This window comes from Cetorhinus maximus, chromosome 7 (genome assembly GCF_964194155.1).
Source record: "Cetorhinus maximus chromosome 7, sCetMax3.hap1.1, whole genome shotgun sequence".
Classification (NCBI taxonomy): Eukaryota; Metazoa; Chordata; class Chondrichthyes; order Lamniformes; family Cetorhinidae; genus Cetorhinus; species Cetorhinus maximus.
Window position 1 is genome coordinate 18,414,395 of NC_135885.1, and position 21,168 is coordinate 18,435,562.

General features: G+C 43.2%; 1 protein-coding gene across 9 annotated transcripts in view; it reads left to right on the forward strand.

The window, feature by feature from the left end:
• Positions 1-21,168, forward strand: part of herc2 (HECT and RLD domain containing E3 ubiquitin protein ligase 2) — a 246,039-nt gene that overhangs the window by 158,341 nt on the left and 66,530 nt on the right. For 7 of the 9 annotated variants that reach the window (XM_078545139.1, XM_078545137.1, XM_078545144.1 and 4 more), the window contains 10 exons: positions 5,968-6,073; positions 6,167-6,258; positions 8,090-8,268; positions 13,545-13,656; positions 14,050-14,131; positions 18,260-18,403; positions 18,486-18,576; positions 19,550-19,727; positions 20,530-20,611; positions 20,694-20,865. In XM_078545139.1, coding sequence (XP_078401265.1) covers positions 5,968-6,073; positions 6,167-6,258; positions 8,090-8,268; positions 13,545-13,656; positions 14,050-14,131; positions 18,260-18,403; positions 18,486-18,576; positions 19,550-19,727; positions 20,530-20,611; positions 20,694-20,865 — 1,238 coding nt within the window. The remainder of the gene's footprint in view (positions 1-5,967; positions 6,074-6,166; positions 6,259-8,089; positions 8,269-13,544; positions 13,657-14,049; positions 14,132-18,259; positions 18,404-18,485; positions 18,577-19,549; positions 19,728-20,529; positions 20,612-20,693; positions 20,866-21,168) is intronic. The other 2 variants (XM_078545142.1, XM_078545138.1) reach the window with 1 other exon arrangement.

Sequence of the window (21,168 nt, forward strand, 5' to 3'; positions counted from 1 at the left end):
GGGATTCAGCCATTGGTAATGCCATTGTATGTCAAGGGCCGGGGGTTTGATTCTTTCTCGTTGGAGATGGTCATTGCCTGACACTTGTGTGGTGCGAATGTTACTTTCCACTTGTCAACCCAAGCCTGGATATTGTCCAGGTCTTGCTGAATTTGGATATGGACTGCTTCTAAGTCGGAAACCTAATTAATTAAATTAAATAAAATAAAGCTGGCATGGCATGTGATATGGTGCAGCTATAGCATGTAGGAGGTGGTGGGCACCTGTGATCCACAGTAACCACATTTGCGGTAAGTGTCTGCTCAGAGTTGATGACCAAAAGCCTGAGCTTTGGACATTGCAATGCATCAGGGAGGGGGAAATTTACCTGAGCTTAAGGAGGCAGTCACATCGCTTAGGCAGAGTACTTCAGATTTGGTCGGTGGTCAGGGACAGGAGGGTGCAACTGCAAGTGAGGCAGGTATGAGGATCCAGAAGGTAGCAATGGAAGAGCCTCAGCACCTGCAATTGTCCAACAGGTTTGATTTTCTTGCAGCTTGTGTGGATGAGAGCAGGGACTGCAGGGAGGATGAGCAAACTGACCACAGCGCCGTGATGCAGGAAGGTATTCAAGTGTGAGAAGTAAAAAGGAATGTAGTTGTAGTTGCGGCCAGTATATTTAGGGAGGTAGATACTGTTCTCTGCAGCTGAGAACGTGAATCCTGAAGGCTGTGTTGCTTGCCTGATGCCAGGGTTCGGGACATTTCCTCAAGGCTGGAGAGGAACTTGGAGCAGGAGCGGGAGGAACCAGTTGCCATGATCCACGTGGGCACCAATGACATAGAAAGGATTAAGAAAGAGGTTCTGCTGAGTGAATATGAGTAGCTAGGGCTACATTATAAAGCAGAGCCACAAAGGTAACAATCTCTGGATTACTAGCTGAGCCACAAGCAAATTTGCCAAGTTTGCAGATGACACAAAAATAGGTGGGAAGGCAAGTGGTGAAGATGACACAAGGAGTCTACAGAGGGATATAGACAGGTTAACTGAGTGGGCAAAAACTTGGCAGATGGAATATAATGTGGGAAAATTTGAGGTTATGCACTTTGGCAGGAAGAATAGAGGTGCTGAATATTATTTAAATGGAGAAAGACTGCAGAAGGCTGCAGCACAGAAGGATTTGGGAGTCCTCGTGCATGAATCCCAAAAAGCTAACATTCAAGTTCAACAGGTAATAGGGAAGGCAAATGGAATGTTGGCCTTTATTTCAGAGGGAATGGGGGATAAAAATAGGGAAGTCTTGCTAAAACTATGCAAGGCACTAGTTAGTCCACACCTAGAATACTGTGAACAATTTTGGTTCCCTTACCTAAGGAAAAATATACTGGCATTGGAGGCAGTCCAGAGAAGGTTCACGAGGATGATTCTGGATATGGAGGGATTTTTGTATGAGGAGAGATTGAGTAGTTTGGGCCTATACTCATTGGAATTTAGAAAAATGGGAGGCGATTATTGGATCATATAAGATTCTTAGGGGGCTTGGCAGGGTAGATGCTGAGAGGTTGTTTCCCCTTGTGAGAGAGTCTAAGACCAGAGGGCATAACCTCAGAGTAAGGGGGCACCCATTTAAAACCGAGATGAGGAGGAATTTCTTCTCTCAGAGGGTAGTCAATCTGTGGAATTCTTTACCGCAGAGAGCTTAGAAGCTGGGTCGTTAAGTATATTCAAGGCAGAGATAGACAGATTTTTAAATCAGTAAGGGAATCAAAGGTTATGGGGAAAAGGCAAGAAAGTGAATCAGCCATGATCTCATTGAATGGCGAAGCAGAATCAATGGGCAGAATGGTCTACTTCTGCTCCTATGTCTTGTAGTCTAAATTGGCACGGGGAAATAAGATCAGAGAGTTGAATGCGTGACTCAAAGATTGGTGTGGGAAAAACAGGTTTTAATTCATCGGGCACTGGTGGGGAAAGAGGGAGCCGAAACGTTGGGACAGCCTTCATCTGAATCGCTCTGGGACCAGTGCACTGGGGAATCGTATAACGAGGGCCATAGAGAGGGTTTTAATCTAAATAGTGGGGGGATGGTATGGGCTTGCTTCAGGGTAGATTTGGAAAGTTGAAGAGAAAGGACAAGGCTATAGTGCAGGATAGCAAAACAGGTAATGATAACAGAGACAGAGCCTGCAGAGTGGACCAGCAAATAAGGACAGAGTAAGAAAAAATTCCCTGAGCTGATAGTGCGCTCTTTCGCGTATGCAAGCAACAGAGTGCACTCATCTCCCTGAGGCTCGGTGCTGCCTCAGGCAGATCGCCTCCACATTAAAAAGTGTTAAGAACAGAAAAAAAAATTTCCCTGTCACATGAGTTGGGACATGTAGATCACTTTTAGTTACACTTTTATTAAATTTTTAAAAACCTACATGAAACCTCAACCCACCTGTGGTTGAGGTTTCATGCTTTTTCTAATGCCCGCCAGGGCTCCCGGCCTGCCCGCCAACCTTAAGGTTGGACGGGCAGGTCCGCTAATTACATTAATTACTTTGCCAATGGCCTCAATAGGCATTGACACGTCGGCAGGCGCATTGCTGATTTGGCTGAACCCCAGCCGACCTGAAAATTGAAATGAGGCGGGGTGACGTCGGGAGTTCCGCCCGAAATGTCATCCCGCGTCATTTTACACGTCGGTGAGCGGGAAACCCTGGTCCATAATACAATCAGGCAGAGTTGATATGTTTTATGGAAGGGAAATCGTGTTTGGTAAATTTATTAGAGTTCTTTGAGGATATAACAAGCAGCATAGATAAAGTAGATGTAGTGTATTTGAATTTCCAAAAAGCATTTGATAAGGTGCCACATAAAACATTACTCCAAGATAAGAACTAATGGTGTTGGGGCCGATATATTAGCATTGATAGAGGTTAGCTAACTAACAGGAAACAGAGGGCAGAATTTTACCCCGCCGGCAGGTTTGTGGTGGGGTGGGTAAGGGGGTGGTGTTGGGTGCCTATAAAATTTTCCGGGTTGTCTCCCTGCCTGCTCCAACCTGTACATAATTTTACGTCAGGCAGGCGAGGCCGAGGATGGCCCACCCACCCTCGCCTCGTTAAAGGCCTTTATGTGGAGGAAGGAGTTCAGAGCCTTAGGCTTGGAGGGGGGTGCCTTCCTCAAGGGCCCTCTTTCCGCATCAGGCACACCCCCCCAATGTCTGCCCACACACGAGTGCTTGCCATTCTCCCCAAATCTCCAGGCCTCTCCTCACCTACCCTCCCTGCTGTGAGACCTCCTCCTCATACTTACCTAGTCCTGGACTCTTGAAACTTAGAATCTGGGGACTGCTTGTTGTTTCAATCCTGGCCGCCAGTGTTGATGGGACTACAGAGCCACTGGTCAATCAGATTGGTTGGCAGCTTTCTGAGGTGGGAGTTCCATCTGAGTGAGGGGTGGAAGCCACATTTCCAGCCAATTAATGCTCCTCAGAGTGGAGCTGTGGGGCTGCCGTGATTGGTGGGGATGCGTTCCCCACTGACTCTTTGGGTGGCGGGGCGGGAAACCCCGCCATTTGAAAAATCCTGTCCACAGAGTCAGGATAATTGGATCATTTTCAGGTTAGCAAACTAATGAGTGGAGTGCCAAAGGGATCGGTGCTGGGGCCTTAATTATTTAGTATCTATATTCGAATGAAGGGACCAAAGGTATTTTAGCCAAATTTGCTGACGATACAAAGATAGGTAGGAAAGTTGGTTGTGAGGAGGATACAACGGGTCTCCAAAGGGATATAGGTTAATTAAGTGGCCAAAAAATTGATAGATAGAATACCATTTGGGAAAATGTGAGGTTGTCCTCTTTGGCAGCAAGAATGGAAAAGCAGAATATTATTTAAATGGAGAGAGACTGCAGAATGTTGCAGTGCAGAGGGATCTGGGTGTCCTTGTATGTGAATCACAAAAAGTTAGCATGCAGGGATAGCAAGTAATTAGGAAGGCCAAGGGAATGTGGGCCTTTAATGCAAAGGGGATGGAGTGTAAAAGTAGGGAAGTCTTGCTACAGGGCATCAGGGAGCCATTGGTGAGTACTGTGTACAGTTCTGACTTTCTTAAATAAGGAGGGATATACTTGCATTGTTCAGAGAAAGTTCACTTGGATGGTTCCTGGGATGAAGGGTGTTGTCTTAAGAGTAAAGATTGAGCAGGTTGGGCCTATACTCATTGGAGTTTAGACAAATGAGAGGTGATCTTATTGAAACATATAAGGCTCTGAGGGGCTCGACAGCGTCTGCTGAGAGGCTGTTTTCCCTCATGGGGGAATCTAGATCTAGGGGGCACAGTTTAAAATAAGATGTTACCCATTTAAAATGGAAATGAGTAATTTCTTCTCAAGGGGGTTGTTAATCTTTGGGTTTCTCTTCCACAGAGGGCAGCGGAGGCTGGGTTTTTAAATATATTCAAGGCTGAGTTAGACAGATTCATGGTTGACAAAGCAGTCAAGGGTTATGGGAGGCAGGTAAGAAAGTGATATTAAGGCCACAATCTGATGAGCCATGATCTTATCGAATTGTGGAACAAACTCGATGGGCCGAATGGCCGCCTTCTATTTCTTATGATCTTATGAAAATTAATTATATTATTTGTAAACAGGGTTTATCCATTTAGCTATCAGATTCATTAAGTGTCTTACACAATCTTGCTCTGAATAAAGAGTAAAATGCCAGAAATTAATGAATATGAGGGAAAATTTTTCCTATGGCAGGAACGGGCGGGGTGGGTGCGGAGCTGATCGCCACCAGCGATCACCTGCGCGCTGCCATTTTACGCGGGTGGGCCAATTAAGCCAGCCCAACATAATGCATGGCCAGGAGTGCTCAGTGCTACCTGCATGGGTGGGGGAGGAGGGCGAGTCAGAGCTGCCTCGGGGAGATTGAATGGATTATAAAACTTTTCAATAAATAAAGTAAAAATATATTTAAACAGGTCCCCTCATGTGACAGTGTCTGACATGAGCTGGGACATGTTTGTGAAATATGGAAAATGGTATTTATTTATTTTATCATTTTATTTATTAAACCTTCAGGAAACCTCATCCCGCCCGTGGATGAGGTTTCCTGGAAAACGCGAAGGCCGCTTGGGCTCTTGGCTTGTCCGCCAACCTTAAGGTTGGATGTGCAGCATTCTAAACTAGTTTAATTACTGTGTTAATGGCCTTATTAAGCCTCTGGTGCGCGCTCGCTGAACGAAATATCGGAATGACACACAATGATGTCAGGGTGCATCACGTGACATTTTACGCGTCAGCGTGTCAGGCCTGCCCCCGCACACCGATGGCAGTATTCTGCCCATAATTTATTTACTATTTTGGACAACGTAAATACTTCACCATATTGAGTGTCTTCGCATTATATATTTTTGTGGTGAGTTTTTTTTGTTTTTTATTGTCTTTTGATCCCATTGCTGTCATTATGCTTTGCCGTCAGCTGGGATGGCATCCTTTCAGGAGCATTCATTTCTGAGTGATGGCCATCTTTGCTAGTCTTAATTATCTTGACAGATGTACTTCTGTGGGACATGATACTGGGAACAGATTGCTAATTAACTGTTCTGTTATGTTGCCTCTGCATCCCTATGTTGCAGGCATGCTTTCAAGACAAAAAGTAGGGGGAATAAATGGTTCCCTTTAGCTGATTGAATGGTATAGCTAAGACTGTTTGAGAAATGATGAAACTGAATGCATGTGCGATTAGTAGGTTGGAGCGTTCTGTGCAGCTCATAACCGATGCTCATTCCTGTGTTGGTCCAAATCGTCCATTAAGTAAACTTTCTGAAAATGTATTTTAGCACCTCTTATTTGTACAGTTTGTTGCATTTCTGTTCTCTAGTTTCCAGAATGTTTGGATTTTTCAGAGTTAAGTGTTATGATCAGTTCAACAATCTTTATTGCAGCAGTTTTTGGTTTCAACTTTGTTCTCTTAAGCTTGCACTTTTACTTTACTAGCATTGGATTCGCTTGGAGATCTTCCCCGATGTCCTTGTTCATAGACTAAATATGGTTGTGGATCCTGCTGACAGTAGTTATATGCCTTCATTAGTCGTGGTCTCTGGTAAGTTAAATACCTTAAGTGCCATTTATATATTCTTGTTTTCACTTAAGTAAATATGTTTCTGATCAAATACTTGACCATGCTTCGTTTCAGGTGGAAATTCATTAGATAATCTTATCGAGCTAAAGACGATCAATATTACCCCTACAGATACCGTGGTAATGCTTCTCAATGAATGTGTGGAGGTACGTGTTCTCAAGGAAATTTTAATCTGTATGCATAATCGCTCTAAGAATAAGAATGTGTTTTGCCTTTTATTTGTGTTTGCTGCTAACTCCTAAGTCCAAGTAACCAGTAGAAATAATCACTCAAGCATCTTGAGTTGAGAAGAACCTGTTTTGGTGTTTTGGTGGACTTTTACTCCTGGACAGTATCATCACTATCATTTTCCGACATTGTTGAAACGTTTGCTATTAAATCTATGTCTGTGTGTGTGTAGTAAAAGCTATATAAACCCTTTTTTATACATATATTCAAGGCCACATGCTCAATCTTAGTGGCCTCTGCACTTGGTTTTGATTACAGAACAAGGCCAGCTATGATTTTGGGCAGAATTTTACCGGCCCTTGCAGGCTGGGGGACTGTAAAATTCCCCGGACAGCCTTTGCGTTGCCAACATCACCCCAACTAATGGCCACTTAAGGAGTGCTTCACACTTTGCTGCAAGTTTCAGGTCGACAGGAGGAGGTCAGGGGCAAGGCAGAGGAAGGCCAGCAGGCTGGCTTTCTCGGGCTTCAGGCAGGAGCAGGGGGTTGGGGGGTTCTTACCCCATGATCCCTTTGATGGTGTCCCCCCCCCCCACTGTAATGGGATTGGCCAGCAGCCCCCTGAGGTGGGACTTTCTCCCAAGTGAGGGGCGGAAGTCACGCCCCAAGCCAATTAGCACTGTGCAGAACCTAATTGGCTGTAGGGATGCTGATGTTAATGGGCTTCATGCATTCCCTGCCAACCTGTCCGCTCTCTGATAAATCCTGCCCTGTGTGTCTCAACATTCAAATCCCCCGAACCTCTTCAAATGCCACTTCCTTCTGCATCTGTAGTCGTAAAAAAAAGTCCCAAAAAATGTGCAAAACTAATGAAGGTGCCAGACTTCAATGCTGAACAGGATAAGCAGCAGATGAAATCCGATTAGAGAAATACAGCCTGTTTCACTGGGAAACACAAAATCTAAGAAGGGACTAACACTTTATTTTATCTGCTTTAAAGTAAATGGAAAATTCAAGAAATTATCCTGATTGACAATAAATTGAAGCTACCGCAGCAATGCTCGGTGGAAATGAATGAAGCAAATCAAATGACGCATTGAAAGGACACTATTGATCTATATTGATATAGTGAATTGACTTTCCTGCCTTAAAAACCTCCAGTAACTCCATCTTTAAGACCCTCCCTTAAACTCTTCTGACCAAACATTGGTTGCTGTTCTCAATAAGCTCCTTCAGTAAGCAACTCACTGATTTTGCCTCTGAGAAATGTATCGGGAGATTTTCCTTCTACATTACAGGTGCTATATAAATGCAAGTTGTTCGAGTCATTATTGAGAATGGTAAAGCAATGTGCATTGTCTGCTTTACAGCCATTCCATGATCTCTGAAGCACTCTCTCGTGAGATGCATAACCTTTGGGAAACGAAGCATTACTGGAGTGGGTATTTACAAGAAATACTAGAATAATTATATGGGCTCAAGCGCCAAGGCCCAGCCTTCATTACACCTTTCTCACTGGTGTTGGGCATCTTTCATTTGGATCCCTCGGTCTTTTCTATGTACCACTGATTATCTGTCTGTTTATACCACTAAGGATGAAAATATATGCACATAATTAAGCTTACTTTGCTCCTACTGTATATTGTAGTGTTTTTCACATTGTAGTTCTGTTTTGTTATTCCTTTCCAATGTAACAGAGGTGATCATTGCTAGTCAACACACCTTGAACTTGGTGTTCAGACAACGTTTTGTACTTTTATCAAATTGTGGACCACAATTAATTTACTTTAACCATGCCCCATTTTCTCAGCAGCACAGATATATTGAGATTGCAATCAAACAGTGCAGAAGTTCTGGGATTGATTGCAAAATTCATGGCTTGAGCATCGTAGGACGTATCAGAGCAGAGGATGAGGATCTTGCTGCAAACTTCCCTTTCCTTGCTTCAGATAATGAGGAGGAGGATGATGATAAAAGCAATACTGGAAGGTACTAACATGTGTATATTATTGGTCTCCTTATTTAAGAAAGGATGTAAATGCATTGGAAGCAGTTCAGGGATGGTTTACTAGACTAATGCCAGGAATGGGCAGGAGGAAAGGCTGGACAGGCTAGGCTTGCATCCGCAGGAGTTTAGAAGAGTAACAGGCGACTTGATTGAAAGGTATAATATACTGAGGGGACTTGACAGGGTGGATGTGGAAAGGATGTTTCCTCTTGTGGGAGAAGCTAGAACTAGGGGTCACTGTTTAAAAATAAGAGGTCGCCCATTTAAGACAGGAGGAGGAATTGTTCCTCTGAGTCTTTGGAACTCTCTTTCTCAAAAGGTGGTGGAGGCAGATTCTTTGAATATTTTTAAGGCAGGTGTAGATAGCTTCTTGATAAGCCAGGGTGGTGAAAGGTCATCGGGAGTAGACAGGAATGTGGAGTTGTGGTTGTTGGAGGTCAGTCATCTCAGCTCCAGGACATCACTGCAGGAATTCCTCAGGGTAGTGTCCTCGGCCCAACCATCTTCAGCTGCTTCAACAATGACCTTCCTTCCATCATAAGGTCGAAGTGGGGATGTCCGCTGATCATTGCACAATGTTCAGCACCATTTGCGACTCCTCAGATGCTGAAGCAGCCCATGTCCAAATGCAGCAAGACCTGGGCAATATCCAGACTTGGGCTGACAAGTGGCAAGTAACATTTGTGCCATACAAGGGTCAGGCAATGACCATCTCCAACAAGAGAGAATCCTACCATCGCCCCTTGATGTTCAATGGCATTACCATCACTGGACCCACCATTGACCAGAAACTGAACTGGACTGGCCATATAAATACTGTGGCTACAACAGCAGGCCAGAGGCTAGGAATCATGCGACGATAGCCTACCTCCTGATTCTTCAAAGCCTGTCCACCATCTATAAGGCACAAGTCAGGAGTGTGATGGAATACTCCCTACTTTCCTGGATGACTGCAGCTCCTACAACACTGAGGAAGCTGGACACAGTCCTGGACAAAGCAGTCTGCTTGATTGGCACCACATCCACAAACATTCACTCCCTCCACCACAGACGTACAGTAGCGGCAGTGTGTACCACCTACAAGATGCACTGCAGTAATTCACCAAGGCTACTTAGACAGCACCTTCCAAACCCATGACCACTACCACCTAGAAGGACAAGGGCAACAGATAAATGGGAACACTACCACCTGGAAGTTCCCCATCAAGTCACTCACCATCCTGAGTTGAAAATATATCACCATTCCTTCACTGTCCCTGGGTCAAAATCCTGGAACTCTGTTCCCAACAGCACTGTGGGTGTACCACATGGACTGCAGCGGTTCAAGAAGACAGCTCACCACCACCTCAAGAGCAACTAGGGATGGGCAATAGCCAGCGGAGCCCACATCCCGTGAATGGATAAACAAAAATACTGGGATGTCTGAATGCAAATGTATAAGGCTGCAATTACAATCTCCTGCCAATGGAGGTGCTGAAGTGCTGCAACTGGTGGGTGGGCATAATAACCGGGTAACAGTTTAACATGACCAGTTTCCATTCCAAATGAGAATGTTTGCATTTATTATGAAATTAACAAAATTTAAAATGGTGACTGAATGACAAGTTGAGGTCCAATTATCTCTCAACCCCTAGCACTACTTCACCATCATACTACAATTTGTGTTGGTTCCCTGTGTACACAGGCGAATGGCAAGTAATATATTAAAAATTTAGTGTACAGCCGTACTTCCACTGAGCCATTTTTGGTGTCTCGGGTAATTGGAGAGGTATGGGGAGCAATCAGAAAGTGCAGTTGGATCCAAAGATCAGCCATGATTAGTATTGAATGGTGGAGCAGGCTTGAGAGGCTCTACAATGCCCTGAACACCACCGTCACCATCCCAGGGTATGTCCTGTCTCACTGGCAGGACCGACCCAGCAGAGGTGGCAGCACAATGGTATACAGTTGGGAGGGAGTTTCCCTGGAAGTCCTCAACATCAACTCTGGACCCCATGAAGTCTCAAGGCATCAGGTCAAACACGGGCAAGGAAACCTCCTGCTGGTACTATATACTGCCCTCCTCAGCTGATGAATCAGTGCTCCTCCATGTTGAGCACCGGTTGGAGGAAGCACTGAGGTTGGCAAGAGTGCAGAATGTACACTGGGTGGGGGACTTTAATGTCCATCACCAAGAGTGGCCTGGTAGCAACACGACTGAGCGAGCTGGCCGAGTCCTAAAGGACATAGCTGCTAGACCGGGTCAGCGGCAGGCGGTGAGGAAACCAACAAGAGGGAAAAACATACTTGACCTTATCCTCATCAACCTGCCTGCCACAGATGCATCTGTCCAAGACTGTATCGGTAGGAGTGGCCACTGCACAGCCCTCATGGAGACGAAGTCCCGCCTTCACATTGAGGGTACCCTCCATTGTGTCGTGTGGCACTACCACCATGCTAAATGGCATAGATTTTAAACAGATTTAGCAACTCAAGGCTGGGCATCCATGAGTCACTGTAGGCCATCAGCAGCAGCAGAATTGTACTCGAACACAATCTGTAACCTTATGGTCCGGCATATCCCCCACTCCACCATTACCACAAAGCCAAGGGATCAACCCTGGTTCACTGAAGTGTGCAGGAGGGCATGCCAGAAGCAACACCAACCATACACATACATAAAAATGAGGTGTCAACCTGGTGAAGCTAAAGCACAGGAATACTAGCGTGCCAAACAGTACAAGCAGCTAGTGATAGACAGAGCTAAGCGACCCCACAACCAACGGATCAAATCTAAGCTCTGCAGTCCTGCCACATCTAGTTGTGAATGGTGGTGGACAATTAAACAGCCCACTGGAAGAGGGGGCTCCACAAATATCCCCACCCTTAAGGATGGGGGAGCCCAGCACATCAATGCACAAGATAAGGCTGAAGCATTTGCTATAATCTTCAGCCAGAAGTGCCGAGTGGATGATCTATCTTGGCCTCCTCCGGAGGTCCCCACATCATAGATGTCTGTCTTCAGCCAATTCTGTTTGCTCCATGTGATATCAAGAAATGGCTGAAGGCACTGGACACTGCAAAGGCTATGGGCCCAGACAATATTCCAGTGTAGTATTGAAGACTTGTGCTCCAGAACTTGCCACACCTCTAGCCAAGCTGTTCCAGTACAACTACAACGCTGACATCTACCTGGCTATGTGGAAAATTGCCCAGGTATGTACTGTACACAAAAAGCAGCACAAATCCAACCAGGTCAATTACTGCCCTATTAGTCTACTCTCGATCATCAGTAAAGTAATGGAAGGGGTCATAGGTGAGAGTAACTGCCCTTGACATTAAGGCAGCATTTGACCAAGTGTGGCATCAAGGAGCCCTAGCAAAGCTGGAGTCAACGGGAATCGGGGGAAAACTCTCCGCCGGTTGGAGTTATACCTAGCACAAAGGAAAGTGGTTGTGGTTGTTGGAGGTCAGTCATCTCAGCTCCGGGGCATCACTGCAGAAGTTAGGCAGGGTAGTGTCCTAGGCCCAACCACCTTCAGCTGCTTCATCAATGACTTCCATTCATCATAAGGTCAGAAGTGGGAATGTTCACTGATGATTGCACAATGTACAGCATCATTCGGACTCCTCAGATACTGAAGTAGTCCATGTCCAAATACAACAAAACCTGGACAATATCCGGCTTGGGCTGACAAATGGCAAATGACATTTGCGCCACACAAGTGCCAGACAATGACCATCTCCTACAAGAGAGAATCTAACCATCGCCCCATGACGTTCAATGGCATTACCATCACTGAATCCCCCACTATCAACATCCTGGGGGGTTACCATTGACTAGAAACTGAACTGGACTAGCCATATAAATACTGTGGCTACAAGAGCAGGTAAGAGGCTAGGAATCCTGCGATGGGTAACTCGCCTTCTGACTCCCCAAACCCTTTCCACCATCTACAAGGCTCAAGTCAGAAGTATGATGGAATACTCCCCACTTGTCTTGATGAGTGCAGTACCCACAACACTCAAGAAACTTGACACCGTCCAGGGCAAAGCAGCCTGCTTGATTGGCACCACATCCACAAACATTCATGCCCTCTACCACCGACGCACAGTAGCAGCAGTGTGTACCATCTACAAGATGCACTGCAGCAATTCACCAAAGATCCTTAGACAACACCTTCCAAACCCACGACCAATACCTTCTATAAGGACAAGGGCAGTAGATCGATGGGAACACTACCACCTGGAAGTTCCCCTCCAAGTCACTCACCATCCTGACTTGGAAATATATCGCTATTCCTTCACTGTCGCTGGGCCAAAATCCTAGAACTCCCTTCCTCATAGCACTCTGGGTGTATCTACACCGCATGGAATGCAGCGATTCAGGACAGTAGCTGCCTTCTCAAGGACAATTAACGATGGGCAATAAATGCTTGCCCAACCAGCGATGCCCACATCCTGTGAATGAATTAAAAAAAAAAATTATCTGCTGCTATTCTTTATGTTATTATGTTCTTGTCAGCATTGCAATTGCTTCCTGTCACACTTTAGCCACTGCACTTTATGTTTTAATTCATTCATGGGTTGTAGTTGTCACTTGCAAGGCGAGCATTTATTGCCCATTCCTAATTGCCCTTGAGAAGGCAACCTTCAGTAATATTAAATTTATTAAATGGAGCTTGCAGGACATTGAGAATTCTTTTGTAAATCTATGGGCAGGATTTTCCCGTTGGTGGATGGGAGGCGAGGCCCACTCGCCGGCGCATAAAATGACGCGTGGTGACGTCGGGTGCAACTCCCGATGTTACCGTGCCCCTTCTAAATTTTCAGGTAGGCGGGGACTTAGCAAAATCAGCTGTGCGCCCGCTGACCTGTCAATGGCCAATTTTGATTTAAAAAAAACCTCAACTTTAATGTCTTGAATTCTTATTTTTAAGAATCTATTTCTGCTGATTTTTATCTCTCTCAATGTCTCATATGAAAGATGGCACCTTTGACAATAGTGTACCTTCTCAGTACTGTACTGAAGTGCAAAAGTGGATTTATATGCTGAAGTCTCTGGAGGGTGAATTGGACCCAAAACCTTCTGACCCGAACCAAGTTGTCACTGAAACTAATGCATTATATTTGTAGGAGAGCTAATTAAAATTGAGAAAAGCTCCGTGTTATGACAATTTAAGTTTTATTGGATATGTATTAAAATCCTGAAGTGAAACCCAAAAATGTTATACTTGCATGATGTAACTTCAGAAATTATGTTCTGTTTCTTCCCAAGCCTTGTAAGGAAGAAAGCATCTGGCATAGAATCTGCGGCTACTATTAGAACAAAAGTGTTCGTCTGGGGTCTAAATGACAAAGACCAGCTAGGAGGTCTGAAAGGTTCCAAGGTAGATATACTGTTTCTGTGGTATTTTTGTTGTCTTAACATTAGCTTTTTTTCATATGGCTTGAATCAGATAATTAGCCTTGCACACCACGTATCCATTCAATATTGTGCCCTCTGTAATAAAGCTGTGAGTTCTTAATTGTTTTTCATGCTGCTCATTATTTCATATGCTCTATTATCTAATTCTTGGATCAGAGGAAAGCATAAGATAAGAAAGCATAAGCGTGTTTGATCCTTTAAATTGTAATGGTTGACAAAGTTATTATAAGTTGTCCGCACTCCTTGTGTGAATAATTTGTTTTGAGATTAAAAAGAATTTTCTTTAGTTTACTCGTTGGCCCACTTTACTGCAAATTTCACAAAACTGACAACTCTTTTTTGCTTTCACCTTCAGATAAAGGTCCCATCATTTTCTGAGACGTTGTCAGCTTTGAATGTTGTCCAAGTGGCTGGTGGCTCCAAAAGCCTTTTTGCAGGTAACACAACATTCACTTTAGATGATGACTTATACTAAGTAATATGATAGTTTTTCATGTTACAGAAGTGTACAAATTTGTTTCCAGCTTTTGTGTTGATGACAGCAGGGATGTCAAATACAAATGCTAAATATTATGGACGCTGGAAATTTGAAACAAAACCAGAAAATGCTGGCAATACTTAGCAGATCAGGCAGCATCATTGAGAGAAATTTGAGTTAATGTTTTAAGCCAATAACCTTTCATCAGAACTGGATGTCAGGGGTGTCAATCCTGGAAAAGAGAATATTTTTCTTAGTTCAGACACTCATTTCCAACATTGATTACTTTGAGGTCAGGCACTTTATATGGCCACTTGTATGTTAAATTCACCTCTATTCGAGCCCAAATTATGTGAATTATTCCAAAGCTTTGTGACAACAGTGTCCTTCTGAGTCACCCACATCAGCAATCCTACTGCTGAATCTGAATGAGTGAAATTATTGTGCCAAATTATTGTTCCCATTAGAAACTGGGTTGAGCTTTCCTAACTTATTTCGCTTGGAAGCTTTATAGTGGGAAGCAAGAGGTGTTCCTCTCAGTTTGAATTGGGTTATGATGCCATTCATAGAAGTGAAAGAACAACGAGTTTAATCTATAACCCAGATCCTTACAAACTACAGTTAATTTAGTAATGAGGGGCTGAATAGTCTATTCTTGCTCCTAATTCGTATGCTCTTATTATATTTGATGAAATAAAGTGATAATTGCTGTTCCGGTAGCTTAGCCATTTGCCATTTACTTCAAACCCCTTTGCATATGAGCTTAGTATGAATACTGTGGTCTTGTAATTTTATTTTAGATTTTTAAGAACTCTATTATAAATTGACTCTAGTTTGCATTTGGAATATTCATTTGTGCTGGCATTCCTATTGGTGTACATTTTAGTCATCTGCACCAGTATTCATCTGATTATCTTCAGGCAGATTTCAGAAGGCTTCAACCATTGTGAAGGTTTAGCTAATGACTTGGAAACAGGCTACCAAAAGTCGTGCTTCGTCAATTCAATTGCATGACCTGTTGAGTTCAATCAAAAAAAGTTATCATTGACCTTTGTGGATAATTAGCCATAACATTTTTTCCCTTCTTGTAATGCAGCAGTCCTGAGAAGCATTATGTCATGGAGGTTTCCATTGTTATGATCCCAGCTGAGGTTACCCCTGGGCAAGCCTGATCCCAGGGTAGAACCCAGCTTAATAAATCCTAACTTTTATTTGTTTAGATAAGTGGGGAGGGGCTACTGAACAGAGTCATCGGAGTCAGCTAATGAACTTTTAACAAAAGCATAAAACATTTATTAAACAAGAAAAGATGAACTATATTATAATACTCCTTCACCCACAACTACACCTTTACAGATATATACAGACTTGTGGGGATAACACAAGTTACAAAAGCTACCTTATACTCTAATGTTCACGGTAAATACACAGTCCATGTAAACCAATTGTAACCTGTGGTCAGACACACCACACTCTGAAACCAAGTGACAGATGGCACCTTAACTGGATGCTATGGATCTCTCATCGACTCCGCTCAGACTCTTGTCACCGTGAGCCAACCAGTCTCACTGAACTAAGTTTTTCACCCGAGTGTTTCCAATCTCTACTCTCTAAGAACTCGCATTGGAATCTTCTCCCAAACCGACGCTTTCTCTCAGATGCCTTCCTCAAGGGTTCACTGCCGGGGTTTCGAACTCTCCTTGCGATATACCTCTTCCCTGGGTCACCACATGCATTTAAGCTGTCTTCGATGCACTCTCTCTCACCGACACAGCCGTCAACAGTACACTACTGCTTCACATGCCCATAGCAGAGTTACAGACCTTCAGCCGTCTATTTGGACCTTCTTTTCTCTTGCAAGCTGTTCTTGCTTTAAATCTGCTTTCTGTAGCTTTTGTCTCTTTAAATCTGAAGCTTTGTGCCTTTCTCTGCCTCTCACTCTTAACTTCACTTTTCAGGACCTTTTCCAGGTTCCTGTCTGCCCTTTGACTAGAAGGTCTGCTTGGGACTTTCTCCTGTTCCACTCCCCTGGATTCTTGGGGACTTTCTTCTTTAGCTTGGTGCTGGCTATCTGCCCCTTCTTGGTTGCTTCTGCCTATCAGCTGTCTTCATAACTGAACTCAAAAACTGCTTTCCTAGTACTTTGTATGTCTGTGAGAGGGACCTGCCTTTCAGGACCCCTGTTGCTGTGCAACAGCACTGTTTTTCTACTCTTGTGTAACTGCAACAGCCGTAAAACTCTTATTAAAAATGCACGCACCTTTTAAAGTGAAACTAAAACTCAATTTGACCTTTTCTTAATACACAGATACAGAAATACAAATAAAACTTAAACTTTAAAGCTAAAACTCATTCCTAACACCCACAAATACAAATATAACTTAGTTTAACTATCTCTACTTCCTAACACCATCTTTTGTTTTCTATGCTGTTTTGAGCATTCAGTGTAGAAACTGAGTGAATTAGAAATATTGAGCTTACTTGTTTTTTCTTTTTTCTAAAACCTCTATAAACGTCTTCATTCCTGTCTACCCGTCTATTTTCTTTCCAACATAACTTGGATGTATTCTATTCATCTGTGTTCATCAAACTCTACCTGGCTTCCTTTCAAAAGAATAAAAGTATGCGTAAAGAGAATATCCTTGATGTACGGGGGGTGGATGATCTGACTCTAAAGTGATGCTAACGTATATTATCTTTACACTTTTCATCTCTTCTTTCTTGAATGTGCTGACTCTAGTAGTTTATTATTCTGTAGCTTCCTGGCAGCTTATGTTGGTGTAAACCTTCATAGTGAATGTGGTTGACAACTTGACTGCAGGGAAGGGAAAAAAAATTCACAACTGAGCTCAATTCCAACTTTAACATGACATTGCTGAATGCACAATTTTCAGCAAGTATCATTGGATCCTGTCGAGTAACAGGAGCAATTGACGCCCGACTTGAGCATTGCGGGCAATTTTGTTGTTTCTAACACTGTCTCCATTAGTTCAACTAGCTTGCTATGTACCATGGATCAAACATAGGACTTCCTGCTCCATATGGTTCAGTGTCACAATGGACAATGTATTTTCTCAGGAGAACAAAACTTTTAAAAGGATAGTTTCTCTGTATTTCTATATTGTCTCCTTAATTTATGAATATGTTTTTAAAAATTTGTTCATGTGATGTGGGCATCACTGATTGGGCTAGCATTTATTGCTTGCCCCTCATTGACCTCAAAAAGGTGGTGGTGAGCCACCTTCTTTACTCGCTGCAGTCCATTTAGTGTAGTGCTGTTAGGAAGAGAGTTCCAGGATTTTGACCCAGCAACACTGAAAGAACACTGATGTAGTTTCAAGAGAGGATGGCTGGAGAGGAACTCGCAAGTGGTGGTGTCATTCTAGGTGGTAGAGGTCGCAGGCTTTGCCGTTGAAGGAGCTTTGATGAATTGCTGCAGTGCATCTTGTGGATGGTGCACGCTGCTGCCACTGTGCATCAGCAGTGGAGGGAGTGAATGTTTAAGGTGGTGGATGGAGTGCCAATCAAGCAGGCTGCTTTGCCCTGGATGGTGTCGAGTTTCTTGTGTGTTGTTGGAGCTGCACTCATCCAGGCAAGTGGAGAGTATTCCATTACAATCCTGACTTGTGCGGTGTAGATAGTGCTTTGTAGATGGTGGACAGGCTTTGGGGAGTTAGGAGGTGAGTTACACGCCACAGAATTCCCAGCCTCTGACCTGCTCTTGCAGCCACTGTATTTATATGACTGGCCTAGTTCAGTTTCTGGTCAATGGTAACCCCCAGGATGTTGATAATAGATTTGATGATGGTAATGCCATTGAATGTCGAGGGGAGATTCTCTCTTGTTGAAGATGGTTGTTGCCTGGCACTTGTGTGGCCACTTTTCAGCCCAGTGGTGACAGTGGAACATGAAAGCAGTAGAATAATATGTATGGCATATTGTGCTATTGGAATTGGAGTCACGTTTATCAAACTATTCAAATTTTCTCTCACTATAGATTTGTGTTTGAAAAATTCCTAAATTTTGAAGTGCTTCTGATAAAGCAAAATATTTATGCATGTGGCTCACCTTGAGTTTTACATTGCAGTTACGGCTGAGGGAAAAGTCTATGCCTGTGGAGAAGCTACAAATGGAAGACTTGGACTTGGAATATCCAGTGGGACAATACCCATCCCTCGTCAGATCTCAGCTCTTAGTAATTATGTTGTGAAGAAAGTAGCTGTGCATTCAGGTATGTAACTGAATTTATTTTTAAAGCACTGTGCTGCAACTTATTAAAATATATTTACCGTATATTTCACATTGCATTGCAGGTGGTCGTCATGCAATGGCTTTAACTGTCGATGGAAAGGTATTTTCCTGGGGTGAAGGAGATGATGGAAAGCTTGGACACTTCAGCAGAATGTAAAAATAAAACTTTTTTTCCCACACTTTTTGCTCTGCTAAATTAACTCCTATGTTGTCAAGACTAGAGTTTTAAGGTTAGCTTTTTTCAGGCTTCCTAGTAGCCTTTCTGCATTAACATAGGAAAAATTAACCAGGTTTCTTTAAAAATTTTTTCTCTTGCGTTACTTTTTCTTCCCCAACCTCAACGGAAGGGCAATGGCACTAGGCCATAATGCTCATTTGGAGAGCCGGTGCTGACATGATAGACCGAATGGCGGCCTCCTGTGCTGTTAAAATTTTGTGATTCATACCTTTCATTCCCTGGTTAAGTAGATTTCCTTGCTCTCCCCCATGCCTTTGTTAAAACTGTTTTCTGCCCATTTCTCCATTGTCATTGGTCATTGCTCCAGAGTTTTGTTAGTGTTTTTGCGTTATAAGCCTGTTTTTGTTAAGATTTTCTTTGCTTCCTGTGCAAAATTATTTGACCTGAAATATGCACTTTCCCCCCGATGACAACTGAATATAGGAGCTAGCGTTAGAGACTTGGAAATTGTTTTGTAATTAGAACATGCATTATGTTTAGATTGTTGTACTTCTAAGTGTGCATCTACACTGCAACTGCAGAGCACTTTTGCTTCCTACCAACGTTGCATTAGCAGTGCTAATGCAGCCTAAATTTAAAGTCATCATTCAAACTGACAGCAGAGTGAGTCAGGTTCAGCCTTGACACCAAATATGCACTCCAGGTTTAGTGTGTGTATGTGTGAAGCTGAAACTTCTTTACACCACTAATAAACTGAGTGTGAATGTACCATCAGATACTGTATAGCGCTTAGTATCTGAAGCATACATCGAATCAGTTTTGTGATTTAAAAAAAAAATCAGAAATTACATATATTGCTTAAAAGTATTAATATGCTTAAGGTTTTCACAAGACTTGCATTAATAAGAATGTTCACTTTCTTCTTTTGAAAAAAAAACAAATATTCAGGAATTGTGATAAACCAAGGCTGATTGAGGCATTAAAAACCAAGCGGATTCGAGATATTGCTTGTGGGAGTTCTCATAGTGCCGCCATTACTTCCAGTGGTGAACTGTACTCGTGGGGCCTTGGCGAGTATGGCAGACTTGGACATGGAGACAACACAACACAGCTGAGGCCAAAATTGGTACTTGCACTAGTTTGCAAATTACATAGCTAATGATTCTTTCTAGTTTGCTTTCAGGAAACTAAGGCATATGATTACTGTTACTTTTTATTATTCATTCACATGATGTGGGCATCACGTCCATCCCTAATTGCCCTTGAAGGTGGTGGTGAGCTGCTGCCTTGAACCACTGTTGGCACCACTGTTAGAACTGAGTGGCAGTTAAGAGTTGACGACATTGCTGTTGGTCCGGAGTCAGATGTAGGTCAGACCAAGTTAGGACGGCAGATTTCCTTCCTTAAAGGACATAATTGAACCAGATGGGTTTTTACAACAATCAGCAATACTTTTATGGTCACCATTACTGAAACTAGCTTTTAATTCCAGATTTATTAACTGAATTTAAATTCCACCAGCTACCTTGGTGGGATTTGAACCCTTATCCCCAGAGCATTAGACTAGATTAGAATTTCTAGACTAGAATAAGTTGCATGTACCGATAGATTTGAGTAGCTGATATAAATATCGAAGAAAAAGAGTTAATTTCGGCCCTCTGGTTAGGAAAGCAGAATGATCATGGCCACTGTTTGAGATAACTGAAAACATGCTTCTCCAAATTAGAACAGAATTCAAATGAGTGATGAACACCTGATCCATCTGTTTTCCCCACAGTGGCCGGCTAACTTACTGAATATTTTTACCATTTTCTATTTTGGTAACATTTTATTTTGTTCAAAGTAGCTGCAATAGTCTTATATTGTGACCATAATACTACTTTAAGATTGATCTTAAAAATGTATCATTTTCACTTTTCACTTTGTAGGTGAAAGTTCTCCTGGGGCATAGAGTCATCCAGGTAGCATGTGGAAGTCGAGATGCGCAGACACTAGCACTAACTGATGAAGGTAGGGAAGACTTTGCTATTTATAGCTACAAAATCTTCCATTGCCTGCAGTACACTTAGTGTATTTGTATATTCTTCTGCAGGACTGGTATTTTCGTGGGGAGATGGTGACTTTGGAAAGCTGGGACGTGGAGGAAGTGAAGGTTGCAATGTTCCACAAAACATTGAAAGACTCAATGGCCAAGGCGTTTGCCAGATTGAGTGTGGTGCCCAGTTCTCTTTGGCGCTCACAAAACCTGGTGTGGTATGGACCTGGTAAGTCTGTTTAAAAAAAATTGTAGGGCAAATATTTAATTGTCGCATTAAGTAGACACATTGACCCAGATCCTCTGATGCTGCTATTGAGTGACAGGACTCCACAAGAAGCCCTGATGTGCGCAACGGCACAGACTCAAGTGGGAATTTTAAACAGTGATACACTGCTCTGAGCCTTCTATGGAGACCCCCCCAATGTTTTCAAGGGATTTGGCCCTCTCATCATAGACTTTGGCTAGATGCTTTGCACTTGGACGGAAATTTGCTCCAGGATGTTTAGTCCTGTAAATCACAGGCGCGAGA